General features: G+C 37.6%; 2 protein-coding genes across 2 annotated transcripts in view; both read left to right on the plus strand.

Moving 5' to 3' along the window:
- The first annotated feature begins 558 nt into the window (after window positions 1–558).
- On the plus strand, window positions 559–20,328 carry ccnf (cyclin F). Its single transcript, XM_056261751.1, has 17 exons — window positions 559–845; window positions 2,217–2,371; window positions 2,464–2,570; window positions 3,251–3,318; window positions 3,414–3,610; window positions 4,681–4,734; window positions 5,112–5,216; window positions 5,304–5,381; window positions 7,677–7,825; window positions 9,978–10,142; window positions 11,057–11,180; window positions 13,080–13,260; window positions 14,513–14,600; window positions 16,479–16,578; window positions 16,659–16,792; window positions 17,645–17,817; window positions 18,844–20,328. The coding sequence occupies exons 1-17, from the start codon at window positions 833–835 to the stop codon at window positions 19,245–19,247; spliced, it is 2,295 nt and encodes a 764-aa protein (XP_056117726.1). The 5' UTR covers window positions 559–832; the 3' UTR covers window positions 19,248–20,328.
- Window positions 20,329–21,269: 941 nt separating this feature from the next.
- abca3b (ATP-binding cassette, sub-family A (ABC1), member 3b) overlaps window positions 21,270–21,951 on the plus strand; it is a 58,897-nt gene continuing 58,215 nt past the window's right edge. The window contains exon 1 of the mRNA XM_056261750.1: window positions 21,270–21,494. The gene's annotated coding sequence lies outside the window, so the exon portion shown is untranslated. The remainder of the gene's footprint in view (window positions 21,495–21,951) is intronic.

A 21,951-nucleotide genomic window follows, 5' to 3' on the forward strand; every position in this document is an offset into this window, starting at 1 on the left:
TAAATATGGAACCATATTTTAAAAATCAAGGATCTTTATTTTAAAGGATTTTTAAAATGGTAAATAAGTGGGGTAATTTAAAAAGGTTGAAATGATTAATCAAAATAATTTGAATACGATGCATTATTTAATACATGTAGCCTAGTATATGATTATTTCATAATTGTGACAATATTTTTTTAACAGCATATGAGGTAATTTCTATCTATGCTTTAGCTGAAAGTATGTTTAGTTTATTAGATTACAGGCTCGTTTTGAGGGTTGTTTTGGACGTAAGACTTAAAAATTAATTTTATTTAATATATGAAAAAATACACATTTCTTCTGACTGATTTCGCTAATGTTATACAATGATATACTACATCCCCCAGAATTCCCCGAGCGAAACCCCTTAACCACTCCTGTCCCACAGCACTGGAAGCGCGTAATTCGAAATAGCATCTTTTCAGCCAATACATCGACGCCTTTTATCCGTTTAGGAAAACGGACCAATGGCGCTTCGAGGTTTACGCGAAAGCCAATCAGAACGCAGCAGCGACCGTGATGGGCGTATCCGTCTTCTGGCCAGTGAGCGTCCAGAGTTGATGTTTAAACTGTCCGCGCAGGCGTGGCTAAGCGATCGGGGGGGAGGGGCTTAATGGAAGTTGCATGGTTGGGTCAGAGGAGAGTTGTGTTTTAAACAGTCCAACACTATTAGTTAACAGGAATTTAGTAGGTTAATCAGTAAAACTGATTATATTAATTTAATCTAATACTCAAAGATTTAAGTATTAATTTCGGATCACTGTGAAGCATTATCGCTGCAAACTGACTTATCTAATCCTTCCTTGAAATGAAAGCGGGCGGTAAGTAACGTTAACTACTTTAATCTCATCTAATCATTATTTTTTCTGTTGTAAATTCCTATGTTCATATTTCATCAACATTGATGAACATTTATCTTTCGATTACATCATAATCAGCTGACGTTTTTTTTTTTTTTAAATGCTTACAAAGTTGAGACGTAACGTTACTGACCCGTTAACCTGTAAGTTATATAATTGAAGTAAACTTTCATCACTTCAATATAAATGTTCTTCCCATGTCCATAACTGTGTTATTGAATTGTCCTTAATACATTCTGAGGTAATATCTCCTAAAGATAGGTCAGTTGTCCTCTGTCCTATAACTGGTTTATGAATAAGGAGGGAAAACTTGCTACTGGTTGTGACTGTGAGCATGTCAAAACTGCCATTGCAAACTAACAAAACTAACCGTTATTAGTTAAAATTAGTGTATTATATTTGTGTTAATGTATCTTTAAGCTTTTAAATGAGTTTCGCAATGCAACATCTTTTTAGGATACAAAAATGTTTTAATGGGCTTGTAAGTTAGTGTGGTGAGTTAGTACCGTGATATTGTATTTGATTTGGCAATATTGTATTCACAGTCATGCCAATAAAGCAATTTTGAATGTGATATTCCTTGAAGTACATTGGTGTAACAAGTATACCATGGTATGCGTAGTAATATTGGCACCACACTTTTACTGTCTTTACTATACCATACTAGTAACGTTACCACTAAAGTACTTTTTACAGTGCTAAACCAATAAAGGTTTTTGTTTATTTAAATTGAATGGTCAGTTTCGATATCTAGCTGGCAGAGTGACCAATATAATGCAGATATTCTTTATTAAATACAGTTCAATGCCATAAAATAAGATGTAGCTTCATACAGGTGTATGAATACTTGTATTAGACTCTAAATAAACTAAAACATTTAAGAACAGAATATGTGCACTATTATTTGACCAAACTGTAGGTAGATTTTTGAACTTACAGATAATGAATAATTCTGTTAGTAGTTCAACCAAAATGAAAACTATTCACTCCCATTATAAGCGTGGAAGAGCCAGGATATTTTTTTAAATAGCTCCGATTGTGTTTGTCTGAAAGAAGAATGTCATATACACCTAGGATGGCTTGAGGGTGAGTAAATCATAGGGTAATTTTAATTTTTAGGTGAACCCTACCCTTTAATGGTCCAAACAAACTCCAGTTATTGATATCAATAATCTCAAAATGGCCAGTTAATCGACTAGTATAGGCCAGAATAACAGTGATGAACTGCAATTTCAAGAAGTTCCTGGCCGCACACTGATTGCCTGCAATTATACTCCAAATGTGATTCAGTGTTGTTGTTTAATTGTGATTTTCTTCATTCTCCGTTTCTAGTGCTCCACTGTCGATGTGCCAAATGTTTCTCTCTCCCTGTCCGGAAGCGTGTCCGAAAGCGTGCGTCTGCCGTCACGCTGCTGTCTCTTCCCGAGGAGCTGCTCCTGTGCGTCCTCCAATGCATCTCCGCTGAGGATCTCCTCTCCGTCAGAGCGGTTCGTCAAGATGGACGCCTCACTTACAACATCAGAAATTCTCGGTTAACTAAAAGTGCACTTGTGATGTTGAATGTCATGTGATCCCGCAGGTTCATTCTCATCTCCGTGACATTATTGATAGTAACTCAAGTGTCTGGGCACGAGTGAGCTTCAAAGACCGCTGGCCGGCCCTCAACACCGTTTGGCTCTTTGAGAGGTATGATATACAACAATGTTTTTGAGACTAAGTATCTAACTAAGTAAGAGTTTGAATATTCTCTCATCATTCACTCATTCCTATGTCTGTTCCAACCCCGTAAGACTTTCGTTCATCTTCGAAGCACAAATGAAGATGTTTTCAATGAAATCTGAGAGATTTCTGTCTCTCCATTGAAAGTCTGATGCTTCAAACCATTCGTGAAGAGATCGTATAATAAATCAATGTGAATCGAGCGGTTCATTCCAAGTCGATTGCTTTATATAATGAAGAGATTTAATTTAGGCTTTTATTCACATGATCAGCGAACAACATGCATATAACGCTCAAATATGGTAAACAGAATGACATAAAGGTGAATAATTGGTGACAGGATTTTCATATTTGGGTGAACTAACCCTTTACAAATTGATTCAGACTGATTCTCAAACGATTCTCTATTGATTCAGATCAGTTTGTGAACTATTAACTATATGTTATGGGTAGATGCATTCACTGTAGAAATGATTGAATTGAATAATTTTCATGCCTGAATTTTTTTTTATTTTTTTGAAAATGTCATGATATTTTCCTGGTAATGACTAAATCCCAAAGCATGCTAGTTCCTGTTTCATGTCCAGAATACCACATTTTAAATGAATTTTCTCATTAAATTCCTTCTCATCCTCGACAATATCTAGGGCTGCGGAGAAAGGAAACTTTGAAGCTGCTGTGAAACTAGGAATTGCGTATTTGTACAATGAAGGACGTAAGTTTCTACAGTCTTTTTTTTTTTTTTTGATTAAGTGATGTAATTGTCTGGGTGACTGACCAGAGCTGTAATGACGTGTGAACGTTCCTCAGCGTCGCTCAGCGAGGAGGGTCGTGCCGATCTGTGCGGCCGCATGGCGTCTCGATACTTCAGCCTGGCCGAGAGCCTCAGGTCCCCGCTGGCCGAGCCGTTCATCTGGCTGTTCATCCGCCCGCCCTGGTCCACGTCTGGAGGCTGCTGTAAGGCTGTGGTGTACGACCGGCTCCAAGCCGAGTGTGAGACCAACCTGGTGAGCCATTCCTGGATATCCCAGCATTCACTTCCACTGCAGTTCAACTCCTCAGGGCCCAGTACACAGTTTCTTTTTTTCTTCTTCTTCTTAGATTTTTATACGTTACAGCTCTTAATGCAAGTGTTCAGCTTTCAGAGTGAAACTAGGTATTTAATGAGACCAAATTCGGATTGGGAACTGAAAAGAGGGTTCTGAGTATTTTGTTTTTTTTTGGTAACACTTTACAATAAGGTTTCATTAGTAAACTACATGAGTTAACCTTGAATTTTTAATAACTAGCGTTCACAAATACTGTACAAATGCATTGCTCGTGGTTTAGGTTAGTTCATGTTAGTTAATACATTAATGTTAACAAATTAAACCTTATTGTAAAGTGTTAACAATACATTTTATTTGTATTTTTGTAATAAATGAGCTGGTTAATCTCCAATAATTATTTATCATATTTTCCATAGATTAATAATCAGAAATGTTTCTTGAGCATCAAATTGTCATATTAGAGTGATTTCTGAAGGATCATGTGACACTGAAGACTGGAGTAATGATGCTGAAAATTCAGCTTTGATCACAGGAATAAATTACATTTTACAATATATTCAAAGTGAAAGTTCTTCTAATCGGTAATAACATTATCACAATGTAGTTTTGATCAAATAAACCCAGTCTTAGTGAGCACGAGTGACTTTCAAATACATAAAAAAAACCACTGACCCCAAACATTTAATGGTAGTGTAGATAAATAAAATACACAATTGTTGATAAATATATTTTCCTTCCAAATATTCATTTGGTTTACATTTCTTTTTCTTCCTCAAAATATTGTCAGTATGGGATCGTGTTTTTTCTTTTCTTTATTCCTCTCTCTTGACAACAAAATTGACTGGAATCTATGTAATCATATATTTATCCAATTTATATTTGTCAATCATGACGCAGATGCCTTCGAGTTCTAAACGCATCCTAATGTCTTTCTTTCTTTCTTTCTTTCTTTCTTTCTTTCTTTCTTTCTTTCTTTCTTTCTTTCTTTCTTTCTTTCTTTCCTTCTTTCTTTCTTCTTGTCTTTACAGGAACGGAGAGGGACGTTATTTTACTGCTTGGCTAGAGTCCTCCAGCTGTTTGACGTGAGTTGGTTTTGTTCTGGAAAAGATGGCCTTCTAATCTAAGATTGATTGTGTAAACGGATGTACAATACTAACAGGTTTTAAAGATGGAGTCTCATTTGTAGCATCACAGAATGGTTTAATCTCGAAAACTAGAGCGTGAGATGTTACTAACTTCCGAAATCCACAGGATGTTCATCATTACCATGGTTAAGCTGGGTTTGGGCTGCTTATTTGATGTTTTCTGTGTATGGACGTTATCATTTGTGCTTCTCAGTCAATATGTCCCTGAGAAAGGCTTGTGTTAATGAGTGCAGCTCCGCTCTGGTTCTCCCGTAACCCCCCTCGAGTGGCAGGTGTTAAAACTCAATCTGTGACTCTGTATGTGTGTGTATCAGGATGAGGAGAAGCGTGAGGAGGCTACGTCCATGCTGAAGGAGTCGGCTCGTTGCGGGAGCGTGCAGAGCTCGTATCTGCTGTGGGAAATGAACCGCGGCACGTCGGTAAGAGCTTCTCTAGCTCTCGTGATAACGCCACTCCTGTGTCTCTGCTGACTGCGTGCTGACCGCTGGTTTATTTCCTGTCCTCAGACCGCTGACCCTGGCAGGTATCTGCAGTGCATGCGCACACTCAGGGACTACGCTGCTAAAGGATGCTGGGAAGCTCAGGTGACTGGAGAAATGACGTGTATAGAAAATTAAAGGATGTTCAGCTTTCTTTAGTGTGTAATGTTGCTGTTTGAGCATGAAAAAGGTCTGCAAAGTTACAAAGTCACTCCAGAGGGAGTTATTCTCTATATCAGTAACACTGTTTCTGAACTCCCTGAAACGCCTTCATTATAGTCTTGAGATATAGAGTTTCTTTAGGGAATAAACACGTCACAACATTTCTAATTTACATGATTCCTGGACAAGGCATATTCAAAAATACAGGGACTAAACCAGGGGCCGGTTGCATAAACAGCCATTATGTTAAGACAGTGTCTTAGGGGCTGTTTACACCTGGCCACTTCATGCGTTTCCTGTGATCGGATCGTGAAAAGACCAGGTGTAAATGCCCTCCGAAACGCATTCGAGACGGATTTGAATCCGGTCGTTCAAACCACTTCAGGAGGAGGTCTGGGCCGCATTCCAGAAACTGGACAAGTGTAAATGCATCTGGTTGTTAAAACCACATATGTAAATTTTACTTCTCCCGAAAATGCTAAAAAATAAACGTGTGAGAGCGTGTTATATAGGCTATATGCCATGTTATAGCCAGATATGACGGCGCTACTGCTGAAAGTAAGCCGCAGACGCTTAACACGCAATCATCATCATTGAAAGTAAAGAAACGAAATGATCTTACCAGGGCTGTTGCCGCTCTCTCTTATTGCGGTCTAACCTAACCCTAACCCTGATGATCAATAAAATGCAGCTCATATCTGTTGAGCCCCTTTCACACAGAGATTCCGGAAAATACACGGATAAAGCGACCCGGGATTTGACCCGGGTTCGTTTGATTTTGCTTCATTCACACTGCCAGTGATTTGCCGGAATCAGAGAGCGCGTTCACACACAACCCGTGTATGTTCCGGAAAGACACGTGACATGTAATGTCTCAGCAACGTGTATAGTTTGCTTATGAGCTGCGATTTCTCTCTGGAGAAACCACGCTTGTGCATTTTTTTCTCTGATTCGATCATAAACTAGAGCATTACGTACCGTTTCACTAGCCTGCTTTCACTTTACTTCAGCGTCATCATTACGACACGGCATTGGTTAGGGCTTTTGTTCACACAGCGCGCGTTCCGGGTCTGAACACGGCAATGTTACTAGGTCCCCAACCCGGCATCGATCCCGGCATCAGTCCCGGGTCGTGTTTGCGTTCACACAGAAGGCACTCTGGCAATTTGCCGGGTTCAAAGCGCTGTGTGAAAGGGGCTTTGCTTTCAGTGACGTGAACTCCATTAAATTTGCATATAGCGCGGGAATTGAAGATCAGATTTATATCCGTTTCACGAAAACACATTTATGTGACCAGGTGTAAATGGAATCGGTTTGATAAATTGGATAGCTATCCGATCTGAGAGAACGCATGAAGTGGCCAGGTGTAAACAGCCCCTAAAGTCCTATTATGACCCACTAGCAGTTGGTCAAGGGGCAGTCAGTCTTACTTTACCATATCAAATTAGGCCAATCTATGTTTCGATGTAACTGATTTAAAACCGTTTTAAAGAAAAATGTGATGTCTAGCTTGTAAGACTAGTCTTAGCGGTTTATCCAACCGGCCCCTGGTTGAGTCGAGTTATAGAAGTTCAAATGCTTATGTTGAGGTGGGTTTTTTTTTGTTTTGTTTTTGTCGATTTTTCCTTACCTATTTTTTTCTTAGCTAGCTGTCATATAACATGATAAACTGTAAACCATTTGTGCTTTATATTTGTAGTATTTTTTGTGCATCTTTTATTTACAACAAAAACAATTACTTGAAGAAGAAAAAAAAGAAAGCTGCATATAAAAACACATCTAAAATATGTTTACTTTTGTTCTTTGATAGCTCAGCCTTCAGTTTGTTCATTTTTTTTTTACCTTTGTTGTGTGAAAATGACGTCTGTGATGGGGTGCTTTTGATGAAGTCATTACCAATCATCCGTCTCCATTATTCCTCCATTCTCACAATGTCAGTGCTCTGAGCGCGCTCATAATGGAAGTGCACACCCTGGGAAAGATGCATCATATTTCCTGTTATCTCATCTGGACGTTTTCTCTGCCATTGTTGACATTGACTTGTAATAATCAGCAGCTGTGCCAGATTGAAAGCCACTCTGATGTGTGTAAATGGGTTTGGATGGGCCAGGGGCTTCAAATGAAGAGTGATGCTTTTTTATGTTAAAATCTGTTCATTTGTGATGCCATATTAAACACACACTCACACACACACACAGGGTTTGATGTTTGTCTAACTTGTCTGTTCTGATCTCCCAGCTGGCGTTTGCGAAGTCATGTGGCAGCGCTAACCCTCTGGGTCTGGAGCCGCGGGCCTGCGCTGAACTCGTGGCCCAGTTCTTCCACTCCGGGCCGTCACCCCTGCAGTACCCGCTGAGTCTGCAGGGACAGGACATTACCACTAAGAGGTATGAAATCAACACCCATGTCAAAATATTCTGAAAACCAGGAATATCAGGGAATTGTAAAGTTGTTGTTTCTTGGCTTGAATGTCAGTCACACATGATTTTGTCTAACTTAAAAAAATATATATTTCTATTTATTATCTAATTCAAATTGTTTTACTTTTTATTATTATTGTTGTTGTCATTATTATCATTTAACATGGGTTTCATAAAACGGTTAATAATAATGGTAACACTTTACAATAAGGTCTCATTAATGCATTGACTAATACAATGAGCAATACATTTGTTACAGTATTTATTAATGTTAGTTAACCGTTCATTGTTAACTCAGATCCATTAAATATAATATTAACACATACAATGTTTGATTTTAATAATTTATTATGAAATGTTGAAATTAATGTTTAATAAATGTATTTTTTCGTTGTTAGTGCACGTTTACTAGAGTAGTTAACAAATGAAACCTTATGTTAAAGCGTTACCAAATAATTTTCAGTGATAGAAATAAAGAACATTCAAATATTAGAGGGGGGATTTTTTTAATTTGTTTATTTTTACAAATGTTGCTTTGGTAACTAACTTAGTAATTTTAGTACTTCAAATTAAACTTATTTAAGTCTAAAATGGAAATAAATGATAGCTATAGAGAAATGTGTTTTTGTCATCTTTGTTAGTTTAATTATTAAAACTAAAATAAATAATAAAAATGTAAAAGCAAAGTAGTATTAATACATACTATAATAATATATTAAAATAACACTGAGTGTTGCATGCTTTTATATTTACATCAAATTCCCTGTGGATATATTGTAAATATTTAATACTTATCTCTAATACATAGTGGTGGCTAAGCAAATGCAGACTTTCTGCTGAATCTAATGACTAAGGCTGTATTCACACCTGCCTTGTTTGGTTCGATTGAATCGAACTCTAGTTCGTTTCCCCCCTTGGGGCGGACCTTTTGGGCAGGTGTGAATACAGCAATCGAACTCGGGTGCGGACCAAACAACCGAACCGAGACCCAGCTGAAGAGGTGGTCTCGGTACGGTTCCAAACGAACTCTGGTACGGTTTGTTTACGACCCAATTGCAAGAAAGCACTGCGCCTTTGAGTTAACAGGCTTCCGTAGTCGGAGATTTTGGCATAATGGTTTGTGTTATTGTTGTTCAAGTGCGAAAGAGAATTCCATTCCGGCTCGCTGTCTGGCCACACGATACTGTTGCGCGTCTTTCTGCGCGCCGTGTGTGCGTCATTGGAATGAATGAGTGTGTGCATCAGGACATTCACACACAGAGCGTTCTCTTTAGTGTAATTGCGCATAGATGCAAAAACAGCTTTTGCAGTTCATATAATGTAACGATAGTTACAATACAAGGATGATGCTGCGTTAAACTGGACAAACTTAATCGCAAGCGTTAACATTGACAGCACTTGTTAGCAGTATACAATAAGATTCTCATTATTTGAATGTGTGAGCATAGCCCCTCTCTATGAATGAAAACTTTATACCTTATCCGTCTTCTGCGCAGTTTCTTCATATTGCGTTTGTACAGAATAACACAAAATTAGTAAAATAACAAATATTGCCGTACGAAATATCTCCATGCTGAGCCTTTTTTGCACTTTCTGATTTCCCTACTTGAGAATCCTTGTCCAATGAATAGACGACCCTTAGCACACGTGTGGTTTTGTTTACAAATTTTGGTTCTCTTGCAAAAAGAGCAGTGTGAAAGCCAACCGTACGAAAAATAAATAAATTTGGTCCGGACCAAAGCAAGTGAACTATCGGACTTTCCTGGTGTGAACACACCCTAAAGCACTATTACAGCATTTTTTTGGTGTTAAAATGATGGTCAGGTTGGCTACAGTGTGTTTATTTCTCTCTCTCTCTCTCTCTCTCTCTCTCTCTCTCTCTCTCTCTCTCTCTCTCTCTCTCTCTCTCTCTCTCTCTCTCTCTCTCTCTCTCTCTCTCTCTCTCTCTCTCTCTCTCTCTCTCTCTCTCTCTCTCTCTCTATATATATATATATATATATATATATATATATATATATATATATATATATATTCATTGAATTACTGATTTATTGAACAAATTGTCCTTTACTTTTCAGCTTCATGTTTTACACTCATCATCACCCGTATGTTTTTGCAGGTATATTCTGGTGGACTGGCTGGTGGAGGTGACCACCATGAAAGACTTCTCCAGTCAAGTGCTGCATGTGACCATCGGCTGCGTGGACCGCTATCTGAGCCTGTGTTCAGTGCCCAAGGCCCAGCTGCAGCTCCTGGGCATCGCCTGCATGGTGATCTGCACTCGGTGAGCAACGAGACGCTCTGCTAATCGTGTATTTGTGCCAGACTAGAACTAGATCAGTAATACACTCGATAAGTTTGCCATGTTAATTCAACCACCCCGCGCAATCTGACAACGATTCGGCTATGTCTATTAAACCTTTGACAAGTTCGTTCACAGCGAACGTATTTGCCATTTAAATTATTCATTGAAGAGGTTCGTTCAAAAACGCTGATTCATCCAGTGATGAAACATGAAGTCTTTATGAGTGAGTCTAGATGTGTTTGAAATCACCCCCTATACCCTCGTTTACTGTTCCCTACATTACTCCACTAATATAGTCCACTTGAAGGAGTGAATGAAAACGAGTGAGTGAATTCGGACACCGAGTGCGCCAGAAGGGCTGCCGCTTTAGCGTAGTTTGTGCTGTTTAATAACTAAACAATTTATTAATCAATTAAGGAATGTATACCCGTATAATATTGTGCTGTACCCACATTGGACCAGCGGTTTGGAAAATGGATGGTTGATTCAGCTGCGGGCGCCATCTTCTGGTTCAGTGACTCTCACAGTGCATAATGGGTATTCTCTAGCCATTGAGTCTACATCAGTTGTACACTCATTGCAGTGCATTGTGGGATTGAATGAGTGCACATTACTTGATGAATCAAAGTCTTTGAGTGATTCATTGAATCATTCATTAAAACCGATTTCTCAACAACACAAATCTAATTAAATATTTTTTTAAATGGACTGGAGCAATTGACATTTTGTCAGAATCTCTTGTAAATGACATGTTATTTTGTTTAGTTGTCTATTTCGAATCATGGGAGAATCGTCATCTCGATTCTAAACAAAAAGATTTGATTCTCAGTTTCTCCAGAATCATGCAGCTTTATACTAGACTAAACAACTTTTTTTTTAATCTTCTGACTCAGGTACATCAGTAAAGAGATCCTGACCATCCGTGAGGCGGTGTGGCTCACTGACAACACCTATCAATATGAAGACCTGGTGCGCATGATGGGGGAGGTCATCTCCGTGCTGGACGGGAAGATACGGGTCAGTTCCTGAAGGACATAAGCGCCCTCTTGTCTTCATTCACTCCAGCACACAAAAACCTCATTATAGACTAGCAGCTCAGATTAATGTGTCTGAGGTTTAGAGCTCGACGCCAAAGCTGAGTGAGCTACCAGCCTAGATGGCATTTTAAGACCTCGCCTCTCAATGCAAAGGTTATTCCAGAAGGCATTTAATAAGAAAAAAAAAAAAAATTTGAGCAGAATGTTGACTTTTAAATGCATTTCATGACCAGCAATCTAATTAAAAATGCATTATTATTTTAATTTAGTATTTAAGTGTATTAAGCCATTATTAATAATAATTATTTTGGTCTATTTGTATTGGTTATTTTGCCCAGATCGGAAATAAGTAAAATTCCATAGTTTTCCAAATCTTTTTTGTATATTGATCGTTTGTTCGTATATACAGATGTTTTAGAAATAATGACACACATACATACTGTACATAATGTCTTGGAATTGTCTATGTATAGAAGTATAAGAAACTTAAAAAAAGAAAATCCCAATATTTTATTTTTTGATACTTGGAGTGCCATACAGCTTTCTTTGAAGCATGTGAGCATACAACTCTTTAGTTAATTGAGTCGATAAAGATAGAGATTGACTATATATATATATTTACTTTTTTTTTTTTTTTTTTTTTTACAGCTGATACTTGTTTAGGTTTCCAATAACTGATATGCAGAACCAATGCTTTCAGATTAATATTGCTTTGAATAATAAGTCTTTTTTTGTTATGTATGCAAACAAAACATTAAAATATGTTGCTTTAAATGTGGCTTTCTGTTGAATGCGCTTTAGTGTAATGACGAAGACGTACCAGATGACGAAAGATGGCATTTAATCAGTAAAACTGATATTTCAGAAAGTGTAATAAGTGAAAGTCAAACAATTATCATCTGTATCTTAAGATAGAATAGATAATTAAGATAGTATCACGGATGTTCATGTTTTTGAACCTTAAAAGGGTCCTTTGTTTTCATTTATATTACTTATTTGCTCTCAGCCCTCAATGCTGGGGAGTTTAATTTTAGTTTTTTTTTTTTTTCAGCAGCAGTAAAAAGTTGGGCAAGTAGTTCAAATTGTTACTTGACCTGCCCAAAATATTCACTGGCACTGCCACACAAAATTGGTCATGTTTTTGTGGGTTTTGACCCATGTAACATTTTTTTTTTTTTTTGATTATATTTGTATTCTATTAAATAAGGACAACCAAATTTTAGATATTAGGGAAATTTCACAATTCATTTCTCAAATTATGTTCGGCACAAGAAAGAATGTTATACAGGTTTGAAACAACATGAGGGAGAGCAAATGACAGTATTTACATTTTTGGGTGAACTAATAATTTGTTACATTTATATATAGCGCTTTACCTATGGAAGGGGGAATCTCCTCAACCACCACCACCAATGTGCAGCATCACCTGGACTATCCCTTTAATACCCATTAATCTCATGCCATTATTTACCCAATTGTAACTGCAGTGTAAATGCATTCATGCCACCTCTGAGCTGCGATAAACCGTCTGTAAATATATCTACACGCCAATTCAGATGCAGCTTCTGAAAAGCATCAAACCGACATTACAAAATGTAGCTTTAGGGGAAAAAAACTGTTACAAAGGCCATGATATATATTTTTTTCAGATTTAGCACAATAATGACTTGAAATGACCTTTTTGGGGTCATTTCTCAGCCAAATTTAATGTTTTATTAATTAGTCAGCATATCATGTAATTAATTAGATTAAAATGTTTAATCGCATGACGGCTCTAGTATAAAAATAACTGACTGCATTTACAAGGGTACTCTCCATAATTGTGTGTGTGTTCTTCTCGTGCTCAGTAATTGATTTCTGTGTTAATGTTGTGTTTCAGACCGTCACAGTGCTGGATTATGGGGAAGTGCTGCTGTCTCTGCTCCCCGCGGAGCGACGCAGTTCTCACCTCTTCAAATACATCTGTGAACTCTCTCTTCTCTGCTCGCCTCTCACCGTTCCCGGGCCGGCCCGACTCGCCAGCGCCATCCTGCTGCTCACCAGAGCGCTGCACAACTACGGTACTACCGCCATCCCACCAAAAATATCCATATAAACTGTTTCCAGTTAAATATGCATTTCTTGATTTTAATCGATTCTCGTTTCGATGAACCGATATCGATTTTTAAATCCGATCTTTTAGTTTGTGCAGGTTTCAGTTCATGCATGAACAACTTTTTCCTTAAAGAGTTTACATGTGCTGTACCGGATATATTTACATATGAATTGAAATTGAATCGTAATTGAATTGCAAGCTGATGAATCAAAATTAAATCGAATCATGAAATTCAATGCCCAGCCCTACAGTGATACAGTGATTTAATCTTAAAGACTCCCTGTAGTCAATAATTTTTATCCCTTTAAAACTCATCTTTCATCATTAAAATGACATATTTAAGCACTTTTTCCTTGGAAAAAAAAATGTCTCCATGCCTTAAAATAGCTTGAATGTAACTACAGCCTTTCTACAGTGGTTCTATGAATATGCAAATGAGCCCCGCCTCCACTCACTCACTCCACTCGTTGACGGTCACACGTTGATCTGATTGGTTACAAGGTCGTTTGTGACGTCAGAAACGCAGCGATTTCAAACCGTGTGTTTGAGACTGTCTTTGGTTTACTGCCGTTTTAAGGAGAAAATACTCAGCAATGGTGTCGACTTATGAATTTGCACATGGTTTGTCATAAAAGCATGTTAAAAACACCACATAGACTTATAAACAACATTAAAAAGTTGATTTTCACCACAGGGGGACTTTACAATACCTACTATATATATATATATATATATATTTTATATAAAAAAAAATTGTTATCGTTATCTGCCAGATAAGAAAATTTGGCCGATATATTAAAACCGATAAATAATGGATTATTTTTTTTCAGCTGAGACACTTCAAATGCGCAATGTAAAATTGCATATAATGTGATGTTAAACCAATTCACTATATAACTTAGTTAACCAATTAACAAGTTTTTGTAATTTTTACAGAAAAAAATACTGTTAAAATGCAAAGAAGGGGCCCTGCATCAACTGCAAACAAAAATCAAAAGTTGCTTTGAGAAAAGTTGTGACGCTCACTCTAGACTAGAGGAATAAACTTCAGCCATTCTCAAGGCCTTCGTCAGACATCTAACTGATAAAGCTCAATTTTATTCCTCTAGAGTGAGTGTTGCACCTTTTCTGTAAAAATTACAGTGTAGAACTGGGCTGAACCATTCCACTAACTTATACAAGCGTTATTGAAGTTGTTCCGGTCCGTTTCTCCACAGTTCCTGTGTGGCCCGTCCAGCTGGAGGAAAACACGGGCTTCTCCAAGCAGGATCTGGTCTCCTGTGCTTTATCGCTCTACGTCAAGTGGTGAGTGTCCACGTCAGTTATCCACACACCGCTGTCTAAGCTGCATGCATTTCTTCAAATGAAGTTTAGTGGTTGTTCTGACCCCGAGAGAAGTGTTTCCACGGAGCCGGGGATGTGCAGTCAGACAGGCGTTGTGTTAACACGTTATCTGTGTGTGTCACTCTTGCCCTTTATGAGGCGCATCTCCTCTGGGTTTGAGGAGTTTAGCTGGTGTTAGCATGTTGCTAAGCTAAAAATATTCTCTAATTGGCAAATAAAGAGAATTGGGGGAGATGATGCATTTTGTAAATGCGAAGCTATTTTCTATCAGTATTTTTCAATTCCTAATGGGATATATTTATTTTGACATTTCCTATTTCCTTCTAGCTTCTTTAATAAATGTTTTTATTGAGCTTGTCGCAATGCATTCTGGGTTTGCCTTCTAAATCAAGCACACATTAAAGGCCTTTGACTTTTCCTAAATAAGGTGTAACTCTCCTGCCTACATGTTGGAATAGACTTTGATGCCTTAAAATGCTCACTAGATTTTGGACAATCCGCTGTCTCGTCTTGTGGGCCTTTCGCATTTTCTCTGAGGAAACTGAAGCTTTGCTGTTCGAATAGCACAGAATGAGATGAGTTACAATAATTGTAAATGTAATATTTATTATCTGTGTTTATCTTAGTTACAAAATTTGTTTCCATATTAGTTATACAATTTTATTGTTTTGTATAAGAGTATTTATCTTTATTAATGTTATCATTATTAGTTGCATGTTGTTGCATTATGTTGTTTATATTAGTTATAATATTTCTTATCTATTAATTTAGTTATTGTTTTATAATATGTGAATGCGTCTTATATCAGTCCTTCCAGAAAAAGTTTTTTTGTGATTGTTGCAAGCAAAATCCTTGATTATGCGCCCTGTTTTCTTTAACAATGCGATGGAATATGCGTGATATTTATGCAATTTTATGCGATGACATTGCGGGAACTTGCAAAAAATTGCGGGAACTTGCAAAAACTGCGCTTTGATGAAAAAGAGAATAAAAAGTGATCCCCCCCCCCCAACACCCTGTTCTCACTAGGCTACTACCTTAATGTAAAGAGTAATAATTTCTTATTACTTCCTATGATAAGCAAGCATACTACATGACAGAAAGTGCTGGAATATTGAAGTTCTCATCTTGTGTTATTTCAGACCTTAATAAACACATCAAACTTACAAAACATTGAGTCAAACTAGTTCTGTAGCTTTACAAAAGGAATATGCTACAACTTCTGTAAAAATGAATAAAAAAAATAAAAATAAAGTGTGCTCCTGTTTTACAGCTTTTCGATGATGTTCACATCGCGTAATTACGTCACTTCATAACGTTCCCATGGCAACAGAGTGAAACGGCTGCTCTTGTGTGAAGCAAACGCAACATTTTTCAACTTTCTGCTAAGATATGTGACTTTTTTGCAACGAAAATGCGAGGATTATGAAATAATGCCAGCCCCGCATATTTTGCACGGAAATCGGCAATTTATGCGGCGAAAGTGCGGCGTATTTGGAAAAAAATGCGGCCCCCGCATAAATATGCGGACTTTGGCTGATTATGCACTAAATCATGCGATCGCATTATCACGTTTTTTTTCTGGAGGGACTGACTTATGCTGTTATTGTTATAATATTATTAATTGCTATGAGTTGCAATATATGAATGTGTTATATGCTGTTGTTAGTTTTTAAATTAATTATATGTATAAATTATAATTTTTTATATTATATATTTATATATATAATGTATGATTTAGTTTCAGTATGTATTATTTATTATTATTGCTATAGTTATTCTATAATTAATTGGTAAAATATACTATTTACGGACCAGTCTCTTTCACTCCATTCACAGTTTCGGTCAAGATGTGCCCAAAGATTACAGACACGTGTCTCTGACGGGGGTCAAGCAGAGGTTCGAGGATGATGCGTACCAGCAGATAAGCAGAGACCTGGTGAGTGTCTCAGAGTCTGCTCTCGTTGGGTCGATCATGTGAAGTGTGTCCTCTGAAGGGTGTGTGTATGTGTGTGTCAGGTGATGAGCTTTAAGGAGCTGTGTCAGGTGCTGGAGGTGCCAGAGGTGGAGCCGCAGGTGGAGGAGTCCAGCGCCAGCAGTCAGATCACAGAGATGCACACCTTCCTGTCCTCTCCCGCCAGCAACAGCAAGAGGTGTGTGAGCCAAACACTACATACTGGATGGAGAGGCAGGATGTATCGCCTTGTGTCAGTGTTTTAGCCATGATGTTTGACAGATCTAAAAAAAAACTCTTATTGCGTAGCCCTCTTGTGAGCGCAAATATCTAGGAATCACATGATTAGGACATGGACACCAAGACAGATACTTGTCAAATGTCATTCACTTCTGTTTCTAGGGGGCGCTATAAGTCTAGATAATCCTGTTAACTATGATAAAGAAAACTGACATTTGACAACTGTACACACCACATCTACACAACTCATTGTTCTATATTTGATCTGTTATTCTATTACACTCAAAAATATAAGGACATATCCTGATAATTTAAAAATAAAGTGTGTATAATTTCATATATATTCACTCACACACATATATATAAAAAATATATTTATATAGTTTTTCAATGATCAGTATCTGGCTATATGTCTGATATTTTTTAAAAAGTAATTAGTATATTATTATTCATATTTTATTTTATTATAAAAAGATACTGATCATTGAATATATCTGATATTTAGAGATATCTTTTTAATTAATTAGTATTTTTTTCCAACCGTATTTTTACCATATATATAAAATGTGTTTTATGTCTGATTTCATTTTAGCGTGAATGTCGTTAATAAATAAAACCGAAAAGATCAGCCGTCATACGTTACTATTCATCTAAACATTTTGACATCTGCAAATAGCTAAAAATAGTTATTAATGCATCTGTAATCCTTTTATGATTCTCACTGTTCTGCACCTCGAAGACCATGTTTTGTCAGGTGTGTGTGGAGAACAGACTCTTTAAATGCGTTGTTGTTGTTGTGTGTGTTGAGCAGGAGGCGGGAGGACAGCATGCAGGCGCACAGGGGCAGTTTCCTGGCCACTCCCACAGCCGAGCTGTCCAGTCAGGAGGAGATGCTGCTGGGAGACATGCTGGACTGGAGCCTCGACACCTCCTGCTCGGGGTACGAAGGAGACCGTGAGAGCGAGGGCGAGAAGGACGGAGAGGGTGAGATGCCTCATATGTCAACTACATCATATTCTGAATCATCTTACACTAAAACATTTGACAAAACCAATTGTCATTGATGCGTGACGAGTCACACTAGTGTCACAACATCGTTGTTATATCAGCTAGCATGCTCATTTACATTCAATCGTTTAGCAGACACGTGTGTGTGTGTGTGTGTGTGTGTGTGATTAGTTTTAAAGAACTATTTTACCGAGAAATGACCCTAATGTCATTCCAATCCTGTATTTCTTTAACTCCATAAAAAAATGTTGTTACAAACTTCATTGATTACAATAATACTTAAATAAATTAAAATACAAAAATAATAAATTATAACATAAATAAAATCAATGTCTTTTAAATTAAATTATTAAAACAAGTAAATATTTAATTCAGTTGTTAAATTAATTTAATAATAACAATTAATTAGCATCTCATTAATTGGAAAAAGATTAAAATTGAATTATTTAAATTATTATTTCACTGTTAAATTATTAATTTAATTATTTATAAAATCTATTTTACATATTAATAAAAATAATTTGATAATAACATTTAATTAGCAAAAATATTTAAATTGAATTATTTAAATGATTATTTCACTGTTCATTTATTAATTAAATTATTTATAAGATATGTTTTACATATTTCAATTGAAATTATAAATTGAAATTATTTCAAATTAACTTAAAAAAAAAAATCTAAAAATGCGACCGCATTTGAGAGTTGTGTTCCTCACATAAAGCTTCAGCTGATGTGAGCTGACTTGAAGCGCACAGATTGGGATATTTATGGTGCTGTTTTGGAGCTCGACTGTATTAAATCACCGCTCACTCTCGTTGTATTGAAAACAGGAGCTCAGACTTTCTGCCTGCAATCTCATTTTGTGCATCATGGAAGAAAGAATATAATACAATGGGTCAAAAAATGTCAATTTTCATGGCTATTCCTTTTAAATTTCATTGTTTGAGTCCCGTTCATAAAAGTTTGATGAGTAACTGTCTCTCGCTCTCTCTGCCCCAGTCTCGGTGATGGAGGTGGAGATGGAGCTGCCGGTGGAGAGCGCAGAGGGACATTGTTGCGCTCTCTCCAGTGACGACAGCCTCTGTGAGGAACCCAACGAGGAAGAGGAGGAGACCAGCAGTCGAAGCAGACCCTGGATACGCCACATATCCTCTTCCTCCTCTTCATCGAGCACCTTTTGCACAGACCGCCGCAGCTCGGGCTACTCCTCCATCCAAAGCGTTCCCAGTCCGTCGGTCTCCTCGTCTCTGGTCTCTCCTCAGAATCTCTCCGGTTTCCGTCTCCTGCTGCCGCCCGCGCCGAGGACCCGCCGGCAGGTGAAGAGGAAGAACACCGCGGCTCACAGCGGAGGAGAAGCGGAGCGCGACGAGGACGACAACAACCTGGCCTTCCTCAGCCTGTGATCGGCAGGAAGCTGCTGTCCCTTAACGCATCACTTCCTGGCCGCCCCGCCAGGAGCACTTTCGTTCACGGGTGGTTTTTATCTCAGAGGGACACGGGCGCGAGTTCGCGACCATTTCTGAGCTCTTTTTTTAAGTAAGAACAAAGGTCATGGTTTTTTCTTCCCATAATGCATTTCACCTCAGCTCCTGACTGTTGACAAGCAACGTGATGAGTGCCTCAAGTGTGTTGAAATCACTGGAACCGTCTCTGTTTTTGAAGTCTTGTGTACGTCGTGTTGCGTCCTCGTAAGTATTTAAAACTGGACTGTTTACAGAAACTGACTATTATAGTTGGTCAAATGTGCAAATATGGGCTTTTTTAACGAAGTTACATGCAGCTACAGAGGAAAGCGACTCGATCCATGAAGTTTCATGCCGATTAATGCACTGTCCGAACCGAACTGGTTTGTTTACGCGGATGTTTCTCGCCACGTATCTCGATTATTTATCTCCAACTCCGGTGTTTTTTGTATTCGCGCATCGCTTTGCGTTCGTCACATCTTCTGCCAAAGTTCCTACGTTAACGATTTTCATACCGTTTTCTCTTTCTGCTTGTGATACCACTGATGTTTTGACCTGTGAAACCTGCAAACGTACAGTACATCTGTATCAACTCTCCACGTGTATTTTTTTAACGACAGATCCGATGAATGTGATCGTTTGACATGCTTTTTCGTAATGACCTCGAGAGACGCCGAGCACTTTTTTACGACCAATGCTGGAAAGCAAAATGATGCTTCGTAACGAACGAGTCTCCATTGTTTTATCTTTGATATGCTTGAACAATCAACCATACGTATATATTTGTGAGTGTTCATCTGATTGAGGTTATGACACTAAAAGCATTAAGTTATTATATTTGTGCAGGTCTTGTTGGTACTGTATGTCGAACATCACTAAGGATTGCGACTGTAAATAATTGTTCCTTGTTTATAACTGTAAATAAATAAATGTATGAAGCTGTGAAAGGTCATGTGAACTTGAAAACAGACGTGTGTTTGTTATACTCTGAAAACCACAATAAAACAATGCAGTAGTTACATTTGCATGTCTACAGTGTTTCTTTTTCATACAGATGGGAACTTGTGGTTTGCATGCTTTCGTTGCACTGCCGATTTAACACCATTTTGATTTACTCTATAAACATCTCGCTTCAATTAGCACAGACCTGAAGATTTTTAACACTGGTTTGATGAGGAGCAATTGCTGGTCAAACAGTTGTTAAAAGATTAAAGATGTTATTTAATTATATATATAAAAAGTAAAGTAGTAAAGATACAAAACAAAAAAATTGACTACTTGATTTACATGTTTTTAAAACTGATAAAAATAAAGTTAGAATATGCAAATTGCTTAATGAGATATTGAGGTATTTTTTGTAGTTTTAAAACTTCAACTGAAGTCAATATATAAAATTGTATAATAGTAAGTTTGTTTATATATATAGATGTATACAGACACATACACACAAACATAATGTATATAAATATATATATATACACATATTATGTAAACAATTTTTAATGTTAGATAAGATTAATTGTTATTAATCGATTTGACAGCACCGTATAGATAGCACAGGTACATCTGCTAAAGATCTGTTAATCTGGAAAGCTTTTGCTGTGTAAAAACATCTTAGAAAAGCAGAACATTCTAAATCTTAAACGTCTTAAAGACATCTAACAGGAAACGTCCTAGAGATGTATTGCAGATTAGCAAACACTCTTAAAAAAATACATCTTGCAGATGTAAATGCAAACATTAAATACAGACGTCTCCGAGATGTAAGTTTGTGCTATCATACGTACGCACACACATATACACACAACACGCGCGCGTATTTTTGTGTGTATATAATAGCCATAACAATTAATAAAAACACGACATTGTAATTTTTTTCTGTTAATTTTAATTTCAAGTGTTATGCCCGGTGACGTTTTTGCTTCTGTTACATTGGTCACATGACCGCGTGCATCCGCCCAGCTGGCCGAGGTCACGTGACCGTATTTGTTGTGTCCACACGGCACGGCCGCTACGCTGCAATGTCATCATCTTCATCTTCCTGGTTATTATCGCCCTAATGAGTGATAATTCCTGATGGAATTCGTCCGTGACTGAGCCGAGCTGACTGCGAACATCAATTCAATGCTTTCCGACTGAAAGAGCCGATATATTGAGCCCTGTGCAGGACAAATAGACGAGTGTAAGGTGAGCTGTCCGCGAGCGCGCGCGCGTGCCTGCCTGACTGTTTTCTATTGTGTTTGTTATGCTGTGGGAATTGGGTTGATAAACAAGTTCTTGAATCAATCACAAGATCTTCGCAAGGATCAGACTAAAGAAATCGAATGCATAAAACAGAGAGAGAAACAGCGTGATGCAGGTTTGATGTAAAAACAGACTGCTGTTATTTCAAAGAAAGAAAATAAAAGCATACACTACTATAACTGAATAAACGCACGAGACAGACACCAAAGCTGTGTCATCAATATGATGTCACTGCCGCGTCAGTGATATTAACCCTGCTGTATGTTTAATAACGACAAGCATAAATACTACAAGTGCTAAATAGTCCCATGCATATCAATCAAATACCTGACTGACACATTTAAATACAAAGATGTATTTTATTTAAGGTCAAATTAGGGGATATTTTAATCTGAGTATT

Source organism: Rhinichthys klamathensis, unplaced genomic scaffold (genome assembly GCF_029890125.1).
Source record: "Rhinichthys klamathensis goyatoka isolate OS25496 unplaced genomic scaffold, OSU_Roscu_1.1 h1tg000185l_1, whole genome shotgun sequence".
Taxonomy (NCBI): domain Eukaryota; kingdom Metazoa; phylum Chordata; class Actinopteri; order Cypriniformes; family Leuciscidae; genus Rhinichthys; species Rhinichthys klamathensis.